We start from the raw sequence: 15,477 nt of genomic DNA, 5'->3' as shown, positions 1-15,477 counted from the left end.
CTCTCTACTTGGATTAAAAAAAGAGAGACACAGAGAGAGACAGAGAGAGAGTTGTCTAGACTCCAAAATGCACTACCATCAATGATGACTGTTACGGTGTGGTTGGTTGAGGTGTCACGCTGCATGGCATTTCAAAAGAGAAAGACGTTTTAAAAGCTCGACCCCTTTCCTCCTTCTGTTTTACCCTTTCTACTGGCCATAGTTATCTCTCTTTTACATCAATAAATTAGTATGGTGCAAAAAGTATGGAGGCAGGTGTTGCCCGGATGGGACCATGGCCTGGCCTGAGGAGAGCTGGTGGTATTGCAGGTGCCTGGAACAAGGAGGCAGAGGGACGGGGAGGAAGGGACAGAGCCGACGACACAGCTGCAGCCGCAGCAAGAGGAGATGAAAGGAAAGCGGGTGCCAGCGGCTTAATCATGTCCTTCTGGAATGCAAGCTTTGCCTGGAATAAAACACACAAAAAGGCAATGTAAATACTGTTCTCCCCACGCCCACTTTTACATGAGGGGAAAAAAGGAACCCTGACAAAGGGCACACTGCGGTTTCTCACAGAAGCCTCAGGTCAGCTGCTTAGAAATTTCACCCCCATTGTCTTTTTACTCCCAAGGCAATTAAAGCAACCAAGTCGTGTATTTAAAGGCACATACATCTCTTGAGTGTAGGGGCAGTCACACTGATGTTTAGAAGGAGGCGCAATTTGCAAGTGAACGACATTAAATTATAGAAATCTTAACCGTGCAAAAAACATTAAAAAAGCATGATTAAGATTTCAATGGCAAAAGTCAAATTTTCCACTTGCAAAAATGAATTGTGGAAAAGTAGAATGGTCAAGATGGGAAACTAGTATTAGTCCAGTCAGCTTTTTACCTGTCAACGCAGAGCTGCTCTTTTAAAAACAGAAATGTTTTTTAAGATCAATACCATAAAGAATTCTTTCTGAAAGAATTAGTACTCAGTTGATGATCTGCAATGGTTGCTGGTGCTTGTGGTGAAAAAGATAAGCAGAAATATATACACTACAGTCTCATTGAAAATGGTTTGCACCACAGTCACATACTTGTGGGGGGAAAGATACGTCCTTCCTTTACTGGTGGAGGTCCGTCCTTATGCAATAGATGATAAAACAATGTATTACACAAATGAAGAAGATTAGTGTGTGCAGAACCTATCGATGAGGAGACTTAGAAAAAGCCAGCAGCATTTTCATTTGCCTCTGTACAATTTCAGAGACATATTAGTATTTCAGCTTTAAAGGCTTTTCACACGCTTCCCGTTGCACACACACATTTGCATCTCTCTCTTCTCGACTTATAAATTGTTTTTGTGCCATGGGGGGCATGCACTTTTCCCTAATGAATAAAATACAAGCTGAGTCATGATCAAATAAACATACAATCTGTGCTGTGCTAGAGCCAGGCTGAACCAGCTTGGGGAATTCCTGGAAATGCAGGTGGGCGTGAAAGGGGATGGCTGAGGCCACAAAGGCAGGAGAGGCGTTTTGATAGCCAGGGACAGGCACAGCCCAAGCATGCAGACGGGCGATCAGTCCTCCTAAACACCTGGTAACTCTTTTGCACCAACGTAATGATTTACTAGATGATCTTTAAGGTCCCTTCCAAACCAAACCATTCTATGACTCTATGATAATACATCCACACAGGACTCTGTTTTGCTGTATGCAGAGAATGCACGTGACTATTTTAGTATTTTAACGTATTACGACCTGTTCCCTGACTGCATCTGGTGTAACTGAGGGTTAGTTATCTCAGGTGCCCAGGAAGACAGAGTATATACAGCGCGGCCTTCAAAGAGAAGCGCGCTAGCCCAGCAGAACCAATACCTTTCCACAGGGCACATGGTTCATTCCCCATTCCATTGATTATTCCCTTCTTCCTAGCAGTAAATAACACTCGCAGGGCTGTCTGCGTGCCTTAGACTGGGCAGACAGAATACATAACTATCTCCAGATCCAATCCCCATGCAGATTCAGCCTGCAGAGGGAGAACTGCTGCGGAAGCGCCAGGTCTGTTGTGTTCGTGTCTCTGTGTGGCGAGAGTCCCCAAGGTCACAAATTCACACAGAAAGTGATGAGAAATAAAAATACTTACTGCTAAAATACTCGGGCTGCGCTGAAGTTTGTTGTAAGGACTGTATTTAGGTTTCATAGGCTTTCCTGCAACTCTGTCCTTATGCCTTCGGCTGGAAATGTGCTGAAATAAATATCCTCACATTTAATTAGCTGTTTAAACATTTCTCAGTTTTGAGTTTGAAATTGATTTATCAGCAGGATATGCCTAAGCCCCGGTTTGTAAAATAAGTTCTTTAGAGAGAGCAAACATGAGTTTTGCTAAATTAAACACAACAATTTGGAGCACATCAAACAGAGAATCAGGAACTAATCAAATACAGCTAATTCTGTGATCTGAGACAGGCTCTGCAAATTATTGATAGTATTTAGTATTATTATTCAGTATTTCCGTTTTCCACCTGAAGAGCTCTGAACCAGGCAGAGCTGCAATCACCAGGTCATAGGGATATTCAAAAGCTGGAGGTAAATTTCAGTCTCGCTGATGCTGTTCAGCTGTATAAATAATTCAATATTAGCTGAAGGAAGAACCACCAGTACCCAGGGATATAAGTACACCATGCAATTTAATACTATCTTAGAGATAACTGAAATAACAAGGAATGAGAAGACACATCCACACGGCATAGAACCATCCAGTTAGATTCCCGTCTGGGTATCAGAAACAAGGTATTTGTATCGGCACAGCTCTGAACACAGGACTAATTGGCTCAGACAGAGCAGAGCTGCATGTTCAAGCAGCTACACTGTTAATGGTAACATTGCTCTACACAATTCAGACATGTCTACAGTATTACCCTCTTGCTGATTGTCCTAAACCAATAGATTCAGGTCACATTCTCCTTCTCACATAGTATTAACAAGTATCCCAGCAGATTGAAATAGCACCAATAGAGGAATTTAGGGAACCTCAACCCAGAATTTCTTCCATTGGGAGACCAAAGTTCAAATTTCTCTCTTGAGCCACAGCAAACTTGTAAACTAAATCTGCCGTGTTATTTATTGATACTAACACCTTGTACACCTCTGCTTTCTGACTCTCAGACCCATTTTTTCCCAGCTGAAACGATTAGGTGAACTTGACCTATGGTGAACTATTTAGAAATGGTTGTGGGACGACCTACATCCCATCTACAATATTGCAATGCAACTACAAACAACAAAGGAGGCCCGGATACATGCAAGCTACCTGTTTAAGTTGAATTTCTGAATTAACATGGACATCACATATTTCACAATGAAACGTCTTGTTCTGCAGTCCTGAGCCTTTATTGCCGTTCTGCACCTTCAGCCGGGATCCAGGTCTAGGGTAAGACTTGATGGGACCAGCACCATTCCGAGCCTCTACCATGGTCTTGTGCTTGGAGCCTAATGGGCAAGGAGACCCAGGTGAGTTAATGATCAGCAACATACAACCACGTCCATTAGCCTTGGGACTTTTTGTAACACATTTATCTTCAAGACAGAATGGTTAAAGTCACCACAGATCAGGATGAATGATGACTCTGTTTTTGATTAGCATAGTTCCCACTTTCTTAATCTAAAGGGAAGCCAAACAATGGAAGAAGGGTTTGTACAAAAAGGGAAAAACTGTCTCTGTGTTTAGGGGCAGTGTGTGGCCGTATGGCTGTCCTGGTTTCAGCTGAGTTAGTTTTCCTTTTTAGCAGCCGAGAGAGCTCTGTGTTCTGGTTTTAGTCTGGGATTCATTATCAGAAGAATGTTGATAGTGCACTGATGTTTATAGTTGGTACAGAGACATCAAGGACCTTGCAGCTTCCCTTGTTTTGCCAGTGTGCAGGAGCACAACAGGCTGGTGGGGAGCATGGCTGGGACAAAGGGTCCACAACTCCCTTTGTGATTCAAGCTTAGACTCGGGATTGAGGGCCAAATTGGCCAATGAAATATTCCATGTCATGCAACATCCTGCCCAGTATACAGATGAGGATTAACCAGAAAGACAGGCTTTTGCCCTTCTGGGAGCTGGCTGTCCCAGTCTCTCAGAGTGCTCTCTCTTTTTGGGTCTCTCACTCGTCTGAGATTGCAGTGTCAGGACTTACCAGTTTCGAGATCATTTGCCAGGACAGGCGTTGGTCACCAGGTGGTGAGCAATTACACTGTGCATCACTTGTTTGTGTACATTATTATTGTTATACATCTCTATATATTCATTTATTAATTATTATTAAATTGTTCTTATCTCAGCTCATGAGTATCCTTCCCTTTTCCCCTTTAATTCTCTTCCCTGTTCCCTGGAGGTGGGGAGGATGAACAAGCAGCTGTGTGGCATTTAGTTGCTGGCCAGGCTAAACCACGACAATGGCGAAGGTGTTTGTTGCTTATTCTTCTGCCAAAATCCATATAGCTGGTGAGTCATGAAAAGGACATTAGCCAAGTGTGGGAGAGGAACCACATCAATCACTCAAAACCTGCCTAGGAACAGGAATATTTCAATAAGCATCCTCTGATCTGGAAGAAATGGCTGCTTTGGCCGTTTCAAGAATGGATTACAGCTGCAAAACCAGCTTCAATAGTTTGTTAACAAGCTTTACATCACCAGCACGTCACAGAGCAGCCAGAGCACATTAGGGATTGCTGCTTGTGGCCTTTTAAAGGGAGCATATCTAATTCATAGTAATCAAAAGATTCTAGGACATCTAGGAAATCTAAGGAGTCCATCCTAAAATTATCAAAAATATCAAACAACAAAAATTATTTTAAGTTTTACCAGCAAAAAAACAGACACCAGAGATAGTGAGATGAAATATGAAAGAGAGAGAAGTGACATTTTAGAAACCTTACTGCTACGGAAACCACTGTGATCTTACTATGATCCTCATTATGGAGGTACGATGGAAACTGATTAGTTAACATGAACTGTAGGGATTTTGTCAACTAAAAGCTTATAGAGTACATGAAGAACAGTTCAAAAAATTTATAGAGAGCTTCAGTAAAATATCAAACACCACACATGAAATTGTCATTAACAGAAATGTTTTTGTAACTTGCCATTATAAATTTTAACTGAAAGACTCTTCGGTGAAGTGTGGCTACCAGTGTCAGAAAACCAGCCTGTTACAACGAATTTTAAAAATAACAACACATGACTGACGTACACTGCGTGCATACTTACCTGTATTGTGGGCTTCTAGTTGTGACAGGGAATTCACAGCCACTTTGCATAATGAACAGTAAAGCAGTTTTTTGGCTTTTTCCTCTTCTGACTCAGAAACCGTGTTAGGAGCTCCATTCGTGCTCTTGGAGGACGAGGCAGGTGTTACAGGTGCCACTGCTGCCACTCCAGGTTTGGGAAGAAAAGGACTCACTTCTGTACTGGACTGCTGACTTGCGCTATTGGGTTTTGCTTTCCCTTTATCTTCTAAAAGAAGTAAAATATTTATGTCATGATATGCTGCACACACACACAAAAATCATACAGTAATAGTCCTGTGTTTTTAGTGAATCTAACACAACAGGGGCCTAATTCATCTTATTTTATACAGGACAGCAGCATTCTTGAAATCTTCTTAAAATCCTACCATGAAATGTGTGTGAAATGTGTGACAAAAAGGGTAATTTTCCTGTTTTTAAAGTTACCAGTGAATACCAATGACTTCAACAACTTTGTGCCAGCTGTTGTTGCTGTCATGCCACAGGTTTGGCAAGTTGAAAGGAGCCCAAGAAAGCCAAAAGGCAGCCGGAGTTCAGGACTGGAGAGCACTGAGAAACATGAAAGGCTTTGCACTGGGGATTACAAAAATATTTCTGAAGAGCAATATATTTGCCTTTGGAATGGCTCAAGTTTCTCAAAGTCACTGGGAGGACGCTCAAAGGCTCCACCATCATCTTGACATACAATATCCCTCATTTCAGTTACAGGAGTTGATTATGGTACTGCACTATACACATGAACACAACTGCTAATGTTTTTAGGTTTTTCCAAGAACAATTTCCCATATATCCGAGATCAGATGACTCTGATTTGCATTCAGTCCATTCCTCTATCACTTCGCAAGCATGAGTCAATCATCTGTGCTCCTATGAGACAGGTAGGCAGGTATCACTTCATTTTACAGATGGCGATCGCAAGGTGAGAGATTACATGTCCCAGCTGTGTCTAAAGAGGAACTTCATGCCAGAGCCAGTATTCAAATGCTCCTTGGCTACAAGAGCTCATTGCACTTTAACCTATTCAGCTGCAGTCCTTGTGACCACAGGCCATACTGTTTGCTGGCAGTAAAACAACTCACCTATAAAGAACATGGAACATGTATTGGGGACAGTACAGTGGTGCTGGTATGAGCAACCCCAATGAAACGGAGATAAGCAAAGACTGCAGAAGATTGTGACATGTTATCACTCTGAACGAGAGGAATCAAATTTTATCATCTAAGCCAGTACAACATCTACGTAACAGCAGCCTCTTAAAAACTACTTATACCCCGTTTGAAACCTATGGCATACTTTTAAACAGTGTTGAACTCATTTGAAAAGCTAGCCTCTATTTTGAGCACTTGGTTATTTTTAAATATGGGCCCTTGCACCTTATGTTTACAGCTACCAGACTCTGTCTTAATATTACTCTGTGTATCAGGGCAACGTTGTGCTACCAAGAATTTCAAAAACAGGACTGTATCTGCTACAGCAAACACTTGAGAGTGCGTACGAACTATGAACTGGAATCTTGAAACTAAGCCCCACAGTTGTTGGCACATTTCCCAGAAGTGCATTGCAATACATCAATTTTAGATTATTAAAAACCAGGAGAAAGAATATTCTACTAAAAGAATTATTATTTTTTAAAGTAGCAATAAAAATACTTCAAAATTACATAATACAAACTGCACTAAACATTGAAAATGATCAAGCATGAAGACTACTATTAGGACCAAATTAATGATAAAACCAGATTCTGCAGGTATTTTGATTGATAAAGTATGACAAAATAAAATTATGTTAAATCATAGTTCATACACTATTCAATTTTAACGTCACTACAGTAATAAGTCACATCTGCAAAAAATCTAGAACACTTTATATGACTTGTGAGTCTTCATAAAATTAACCATTTTGATAAACAGTATTTTCTAACATTTTAAATTAAAGAGTTTTCAATATGGAAAGTTCTCAGAGGTGCTAGCATCTACAATGGAAACACACTGAACTGCTGCCATTTGTGAATTCACATTACAGGAAAATAGACGACTTCTTGTTGTTGTTCTATGCAACATTATGCCAGACTGCAAAAGGCATAATGCAAGGATGTATGCAAACCTGAGTGCAATAAAGGAAAGTTCCTCAGTATTTTGCACTTCAGGCCTTAAAAGAAAAATACATCTGCAGAACTGCAGGCTGTATGTTAATACATAGAGACTCCACTTCTAGTCTGGGTTTGCTTAAATGTTGTTTCCTATTTATTTATTTTTTTAATGTAAGTGTAAAGATTTGGTGCTTTTGAAACAATTCCTGGAGATAGAAATCATCTCCTGTGAGGAGGGGACCAGCAGGAATGCCAGCTGATGCACACTGGGGTGGACCCCCAGCCTGAGAGACTACCTTGTGCAGCAAGGGCACTGTTTGCACTCCTGTCTGTAGCCCCTGACCTCACTGTTCAAACCGTCTGCAACAAGAGGGACCAGATTTTTATTTAATTGTTTTCTCATGAAGTGTCCGTGGAGTGAGATCCTGAGTAAGAGAGTGAGATTCATTTTACGCAGGCCACCAATTACCAACACAGAGTGATGGTTTTCCATCGCTGAATTTAACAGATGACTGAAAAGTGACAGATTTCATTTCCCACTTCTCCTCACTTAGCTGGCCAACTACTTGCTGTAGTACATCAATTTTTAAAATATTCCCTAGATTTACAGTGCTTTCACTATTCATAATACAAAGCAATTCTGGAGTATATAATGTGCAACAAGCAAACAAGAAAACTTCTAGAAAACTAGAGGGAAGTCACCAGCATCCAGCTGGGCTCAATTCTGCCAGTATTGCAGCTTTTGGAAGGAACCTCAGTTCACATCATAATTCCATCCTTTGGAAAGCTTCCTGACACAAATAAGCTCTTCATCCATGGGGATGCATAAGGAGAGACATACGCCCCTCTATGAATTAATGTTTCCTTCCACCGTTCTAAATGCTTAATGCAGAACATCTTCAAAGATCATAATTGTAAGGTTATTATGCTATTTAACTCCCACAGAAAGTACACGGAGCTAAGTGCACATTTGTCACTGCAGTGGGGCCAGAATTGGGTTTTCCTGGCTTCTAAAATCAGAAAATTGCACTTCTCCAAATGGGCTTTTGATAACAGCTTATTGTATTCAATCCACAGAATTCAAAACACCATTACTTACACTTTTATGTTTGAGACAGAAATGCCAAGTATTCAACTGTGCAAAGCACAGGAAATGCAAATCACACATATATACAAAGCATGAAGAAGACTACTCGTTTATTTGTACTTAGAGCACAGAGCTAAGAAATAATATCTCCATGCAGAAATCAGAAATGTAACCGTTAATGTCTGCATGAATATACATCCTTCCAAACTGCAATCACTGTATAAAATACATGTGGATGGTTAGTTAGATGCAGCTGTAGGCTTATAGTCCTCTTGCCATTTCTGAAGGCAAGTACTATTGAGAATAGGCCCAAAGTGGCTCTGGTTTCCACCTGTGCCAAGCCCATGGAGCCCAACAGAGGCTGAAGAAGTGCATAAGTGAGTCCAACCTGCCCAGGGCCAGGGACGCACCAGTTTCTGCTGCACAGCTCAGCAGAGCACAGCTGGGAGCAGGAAACCACGGTGGTATCAACCTCCTCCCAGAAAACTACATTCTAACCCTAACTGTTGCACTGTATCCGACTATGTTCTTTTTCCACATAGAAAGGCCATATTTCATCTGTGTTAAATTGCTGTCTTTAAATTAAGTCTCCCTTTTCCTCAAGGAAATTTACTTCCTTACCAGAGAAGTAAATCAATGGTTCATTTAAAGTTCTTACTGAAGCCTGAATTTATTTTGAAATAGAGCCCGAGGAAAAAATAAAGCAGCTAATTAAGTATTGCTTTGGGCTCAGTAATATCAATGCTCTTGTTGCCTACTTACATTGTTTCAATTCTGCTTTGAAGTTGTTTTCACATATTTCTGGTTGTTTGCCTTACGTTTGTGTCAGCACCGTGTTAAAATTCAAGACTTATTTATCTAATTAGTACTGCCTCATTTCAGCTGTATGTACCAAAGTCAGGACTCAGCGCAGGATAACATCTGACACGTTCAAATCCAACAGGTTCTACCTTCCAATGCAAAACCAGGTGAGGTGATTTACCAACCTTTGCAGGTCAGGTGACTCCCACTACAGTTGCTATAGCATAATCTATAAGACCTACTTGTTACTGCTGAAATCCTAGTCCAGCTAAGTGAATAGGTTTTGCTCTAGCTGAAAGAGGGCTGAAATGTTACTATAAAACTTCTTCTCTCTGACACTCAACGTGCATCTCTTCAGTTATTTTCTCTCCTGGTGAACAACTGAATGTGGACGCTCTGCCCTGGCTCATACTCCGGTAATAATGCAGTCCATACAGAAGGTGAAAAGAATATATACATTTTTTTATCTCCCTCACCATTCCATTAAGCAGTTTGGTTTATAAGGTACCTTTAAGAGAGCTCACTTAGTTTACATTGAGATTTGTGTGAAGTGTTTATAATTTTCTAACAAATATGTATTTGCACAATATAAATTCATATTTTAAAATGATCAGTTACCATACTAAAATGTGCCAGTAAGTAATGCTTTCTACAGCTAAGAAATAACTTCTTTTCTTTTTGAGTGAGAGTGATGATTTTGGTGTATGCTAGGCAGAAGTTCTAACTCTGATTTCATCATAAGAATATACACGCTATTTTCAATAGAATGGAAACTGAAAATTCAGAATTGAGGTTCTGAATAAAAATAAAACCAAGGACAATTCTAAAACTCATGTAGAAATCCAGAAATTAAAATGATAAGGGTTTTCTGTATCAATAATGCCTATTGCTACTTACATCTCACAACACGCCTGTCTGCACAGTTTCCGTCACTGAAGACACACAAAACATAACTTCGCAATAAAATTCTGTTTTGCAACAGCTAGTTCAAATAGCAATTAAAATCAAAAGATTATCCAAGGTAAAGATGATACATGCGGTACACTTGCAGGAGCCCTTTCCAATACGTATGCTAAACACTTTCAGATACAGAGTTCTGCTATGATAGAACCATAGAATGGTTTGGGTTGGAAGGGACCTCAAAGATCATCTAGTTCCAACCCCCATGCTGTGGGCAGGGAAACCCTCCACTACACCAGGTTGCCCAAATGATCCTAATAACCCTTACAAAACTGTCACACGTATTTTCTGCCTGTACATAATAAATAAAAAAACCTGTTCTTACTGTGACAGTAACAGAAGAAATAATATTCCAGTCACTGAAAAACAGATATTTTTTGTGTGTGTATATGTGATAGAAAGTATAGGTTTACACCTGCCTGCCTCTCTTCTCCATCAGAAGCTGGGATTACTATCCATGACTTGTGCTGAAGGCTGAGTGCATGGACAGACATGGATCCTGGGACAGCGAATAGCCTTCCAGAGGCTGCGATGGAGGCAGCTCCCCACTGGGAAGAAATCATGCCATGCCTGTAACCACCCACTGCCAGGCTTCAGCTTGTGCCTTTCCTTGTGCCAGGTCCTTCACCGCGGCCCCCAGCTGCAGGCGCTGAACCGCAGACGTACACCAAGGACCTACAGTAGAAAGGCAGCACAGGCGTTGCAAAGTGGCCACCACTGCTCTAGGCAACCCTGCACCAAAGCTCTTTTGAGAGACTTGCTAATTTCCCATCCTAGAGAAGGAGATTTGTTTTTATAATTCTTCCACCTGCTCGCACAACAGAACATATTGCCAGCTTAGAAAAGAGCATAATGGAAAAACTGTTTTCGGCAGTCTAAATATTTATGATTCGCCTTCGTAAAGGTAAGAAACTAGTAAATGCTTGTGCTCCTTTTCTTCTTGAAAAACCTGAAGAAAGAGCCATGCAACTTCTAATGCAGTTTCAAGTCTAAACCAGCCACATTAGGAGAAACACAGCAACAAAATAATTTAATGTATAACTGAATCACTGCACGGTTATCAGCGCTATGCAGCCGATGAGCAGAACTGATGCATGGTGAGGTGCAAATCCTTGGTGCAACCAGCCTTGTTCACAGCGGTATGTTACAACACCACATCACGACTGAAAGAATGACTTTTAAAAACATGGACAGCTTGATGACATGGAACACCTTCAGCTAATTTCTGACCATGCCACTTCCTACCAGTAACTAAAACAAAAGTGATCTCTGAAAGGAAGGGTTTATGTTTTATTTATGGGTTACTAGGAATGTGGTCTTGCAATAGCCTTGAGTTCACATAAGCTGTGTTACAGGAAACTGGCATTAGTCTGAAGTGTTGATTTTTGAGAGTAATTGAGACTTTAAGGTAAAGCAAGCATATCTCCCAAATCAGCAGAGCTGTACTAAGTGAAACAGATTTTTCAGGCTCTCTATAAAATTTCAACAGCTCAAAATATGCCTATGAATATTGGGCTGCATTAAATGACCTTCGAAGCATACAGTGATTACAGAATGGGAAGAGGAAATCAATCAGATGGTCAGACTATTGTACAAATGCTCTTTCCCTGATCAACTGCGTAGCAAAGGTAAAATCAGTTGCATTAATTATAGCTGTACACAATCCAAGAAAATTTCCTGAAAATCTTATCACTGAAGCTAAACTGGCATCAATAAACACAAAGTAAAAATGTGAAAAGTAAAATTCTCCGTTAAAATTTGACATGTTAGATGTTTGGCATATCTGTCATAAAACTAAAAAATGACACTTATTTCCCACTACGTTTTTTCTTCCTACACTTCTTCATAAAATATGTCCATTGACAATGCTGAAGAGAGGGAAGTTAGTCGATATTACTAAAATCTATCATTTGACTGTGCTGTTCTAAGCTTTCTGCACACAGAACAATAAGGTGGTCCCCAGACCAAGTGATTTTCAGTTTAAGGGCAGAGATCACAGCTGCAGACAGACAGGTACGAAATCACAAAAGGGAAAGAACAACCGGTCACCAACACAGGCACTGGTGTGGCAGCCAAACTTCTCACAAGCTTTTTTCTGTGTTTCAATCCATCACAGAGAAAGAGAAATTTTCAGAGGTGAGAGTGACAAAAGTTTGGCAGCTGTTTGCAGGGAACTCTTCACAAATAGGACCAGGAAAAGCACGAAGCCATTTGGGAAGCTGGTTTCAATGGTCAATGGGTGGTAGGCATAAGTCAGCATCTTGAAAGTACATTACAAAAGACATACAAAGGTAAGGAGAGATTTGAAAGTGAAGGACGTGAAGAATTTGGAGAGAGAAAAATCAGTAGCTTTAGCTGTGCCACAGAAATATTGTAATGAAATTCGCAGCATTTAAAACAAAAACATTAAAGTAGAGAGTTCATGGTCAAAGAGGTTACAAGTCTGCCTCAAAAAGATTAAGGGAGATGTTAAGAAACCCTGACAAAAGAAAACGGGTGGGGAAAACTTATTTAGCCACACTGTGTTTGAAGAACTGCCTAAACAAAGGTAGGATCTACCATGGGACACAGGTCCTCTAGAGAGGACCCACAAGTCATCATATTGGAAACAATAGTTGCTGTACATCTCTTTGCCCTGAAATAAGATATGGAGGGAGAAGAGGATCGATGATCAAACTAATAGAAGGACAAGAAGGACCTCCTTCAATATATTAGCAGAAAAGCTACTGAATAATAAGGTAGACAATAGCTCCAGTAAGAAAAGTAAGTTTCAAAACATTGTTCTTCACAGAAAGTCTTATCTTCTGCTGGCTGACGCTGCTATAAAGGAATAAAGCACACACTTAGACAATTAATTATCCTTTTTGTGAGGAAAAAGATGAACACTATGAGTAATATATGCCATAAAGGCAATAGCAGGAAAGCAATTAAGTCACTAGTGGTCACAACCTTTACAGCATTTGTAAGCACTCTGTCCTGAATCTCAGCATCACTCAAAAAAAAGAAAAAACAACAAAAAAACCAAACCAAATCTCACAACAAAGAGCATTACATTATTTCTTGATACTCATTAAGATAAAGTCAGCTAACTTCGATAAGGGATTTCAAAACCTTTTTTGTTTTATCTCCGCATTTGCTGAATAATGAGACTCTAATGGCTGTCAGACAAAATACCTACTTTCTCACCAGTTGTGCAGTCTGCTGAGAAATGAGGCTAAAAAACCTGTAGGGCTCTGTTCTAGAAAAATTCCACTGCAAACCTACATGCAAATCAGGCAGCACAGCGTTATCTATTAACCCTTTAATTACCTTTAGTGCCTGTCAATTTTTTTTCCTTGTACTTCAGGCCTGTCTGAAAAACAGCTAGGTTTTATCTAATGAAAGGTTGTTAACGTGAAATAAATCTGTTTGACACATTCTAAAGAAAACCAATTTTGTTTCTACACAAAGATGAGAAACAAATGGAAGCTATAAATATCAAGCTTTTCATCTGAAACGCAAACGTTCACTGAAATAAGCTAGAACATATTTTCTTGAGATACTGAAGCTACATCAGGAAACGTCTGCGTGGCTCTGCGATATTGAGTGAACTCTGTAGCTAGACTGATTAGTTGATTAACTGCATCACTACCCTCCAACGGGCTGAGCTGAAGTATCTTTCTCATTTCAGAAATAATGCTTGTTTGGCTATGGTACAACAGTGATGTTGATACTTAATTTCTTAGATTTTTTTTTTCTGATTTGGCATACCAAAGACTCCAGGGAATTTTCTTACAAAGAAACCTGTCATTTTTTCAGAGTACAGAAACATTTGCAACTGATCAGATTAAAGATGTAATGTTACAAAGGTTTGGTTTTGAAAATTTGGATAAGTTTACGTTTTATGAAAGCAGACTGACAAGAAGAAGAAAATATTCAGAAGTACACAGGGTTCTACAACTGTAAAATCTTGCCCCGCAAAATCTATTTCTGTACCTATCTGCACTCCTTCCTGAACAGAGAGTACCTGCTGCTCCAATTACTCGGGTGTCTGAGATGATCCCACTATAACACCTATGATTTTTAGTCAATACCTTGCATAGTTAGGGGATTCTTGGGGAATTGTTTTTGGTTGGTTGGCTGGTATTTTAGATCTGTTTTACTGACCAAGATCAAGAAAAGTCTGGGTGCATTCACCAGGGAGCGAGGGGGAGATACGCTGGGGCTTACCTAAAAAGCATATATCAAAGTAACCATACAAAAGTTGTTACATATCGACAAAGGGCATTCACATTTCAAAAATCTCTCATCTAATACTTCAACACAATGCAATTTCTCTGTGTGAAAGCAAGAGGAACAAGAAAAAGAGTTGATTTTGCACTGTTAGCCAAAATGCAGGATTGTACATACTATGCCTAGAGGAAACAAATTAACTTCTAACACTCACTTGAAGCAACTTGCATTGTGGCTCCATCTCACCTGCTTGTCTACAATTCTGCTTTTTTTACAGAATGCAGGTTACATCAGACTTTTCTCTTCCTCATTTGAAATGAATGAGATTGATACAATTTCCCCCTCCCTCTTTTACAATTTTTAGACCGGATAGAGTGAACAAGTAAACGCAGCACATCAGTCCTGGAGAAAACCAGCTTGTCTACAAACACAAATACAGAGCGGTTTCCCACTGTACATTGCCGATGTGTAATGCCTCAGTGACACATCACGTCCTTGTCGTAATAGGTTGGGAAAACTTTCACTAGGCATTGGTGTATAAAACTGAGCAAGATCAGCAGCACTACGCTGCTAGCAGAAAACAAGGTGGATCTAACCAGAGGACACAACACACAGCTAGCAAGAGTGGGTATTAATTTAATGAGGATCCATAAAGAGAGACTATCCAACAGCTTAGTATTCCTGTGTCCTGTTGCTGTACGTCTAGGCAAATTTACTTTAAAACTATCTTAACCTTTCATCTTTTCTGAGCTAGGCCAGTCTATATTGGCTGGAATGGAAAAATTTAAGAATTGAAAAATTATAACACAGTTTGGGCGAAGTTTGAAATATGGTATAAGACCTGTTATTACAAAATCAGACTCTCATCTGGGTGAAAGTAAATGTTTTTACTGGTTAAACTTATCTTTTTCTGACACCAGACATCTATTATTTTGTAAATATTTTATACTCCCATTACAGACTCTGTCACATTTATTTTAGAGGTCCTGGAATATGAACTTTCTATAGTCTTTTTAACATTTTAATAACGTAGGATTGCTTAGAAAAATAAGATTCAAAGATTACAACAAA

The 15,477-nt window shown here is 39.9% G+C and overlaps 1 protein-coding gene across 4 annotated transcripts in view; it reads right to left on the bottom strand.

The window, feature by feature from the left end:
* Nucleotides 1–226: 226 nt before the first annotated feature.
* The window catches only part of ZNF385B (zinc finger protein 385B), a 161,325-nt gene continuing 146,074 nt past the window's right edge, over nucleotides 227–15,477 (bottom strand). For all 4 annotated transcript variants that reach the window (XM_086615481.1, XM_086615482.1, XM_086615480.1 and 1 more), the window contains 4 exons: nucleotides 5,220–5,465; nucleotides 3,279–3,457; nucleotides 2,112–2,213; nucleotides 227–445 (listed from right to left, as the gene is read on the bottom strand). In XM_086615481.1, the coding sequence (XP_086471607.1) occupies nucleotides 227–445; nucleotides 2,112–2,213; nucleotides 3,279–3,457; nucleotides 5,220–5,465 (746 nt within the window). The remainder of the gene's footprint in view (nucleotides 446–2,111; nucleotides 2,214–3,278; nucleotides 3,458–5,219; nucleotides 5,466–15,477) is intronic.

Source organism: Tauraco erythrolophus, chromosome 8, assembly GCF_009769465.1.
Source record: "Tauraco erythrolophus isolate bTauEry1 chromosome 8, bTauEry1.pri, whole genome shotgun sequence".
Lineage (NCBI taxonomy): Eukaryota > Metazoa > Chordata > Aves > Musophagiformes > Musophagidae > Tauraco > Tauraco erythrolophus.
The sequence above is the reverse complement of the archived record's forward strand: the minus strand, read 5'-3'. Positions and strand labels throughout refer to the sequence as shown.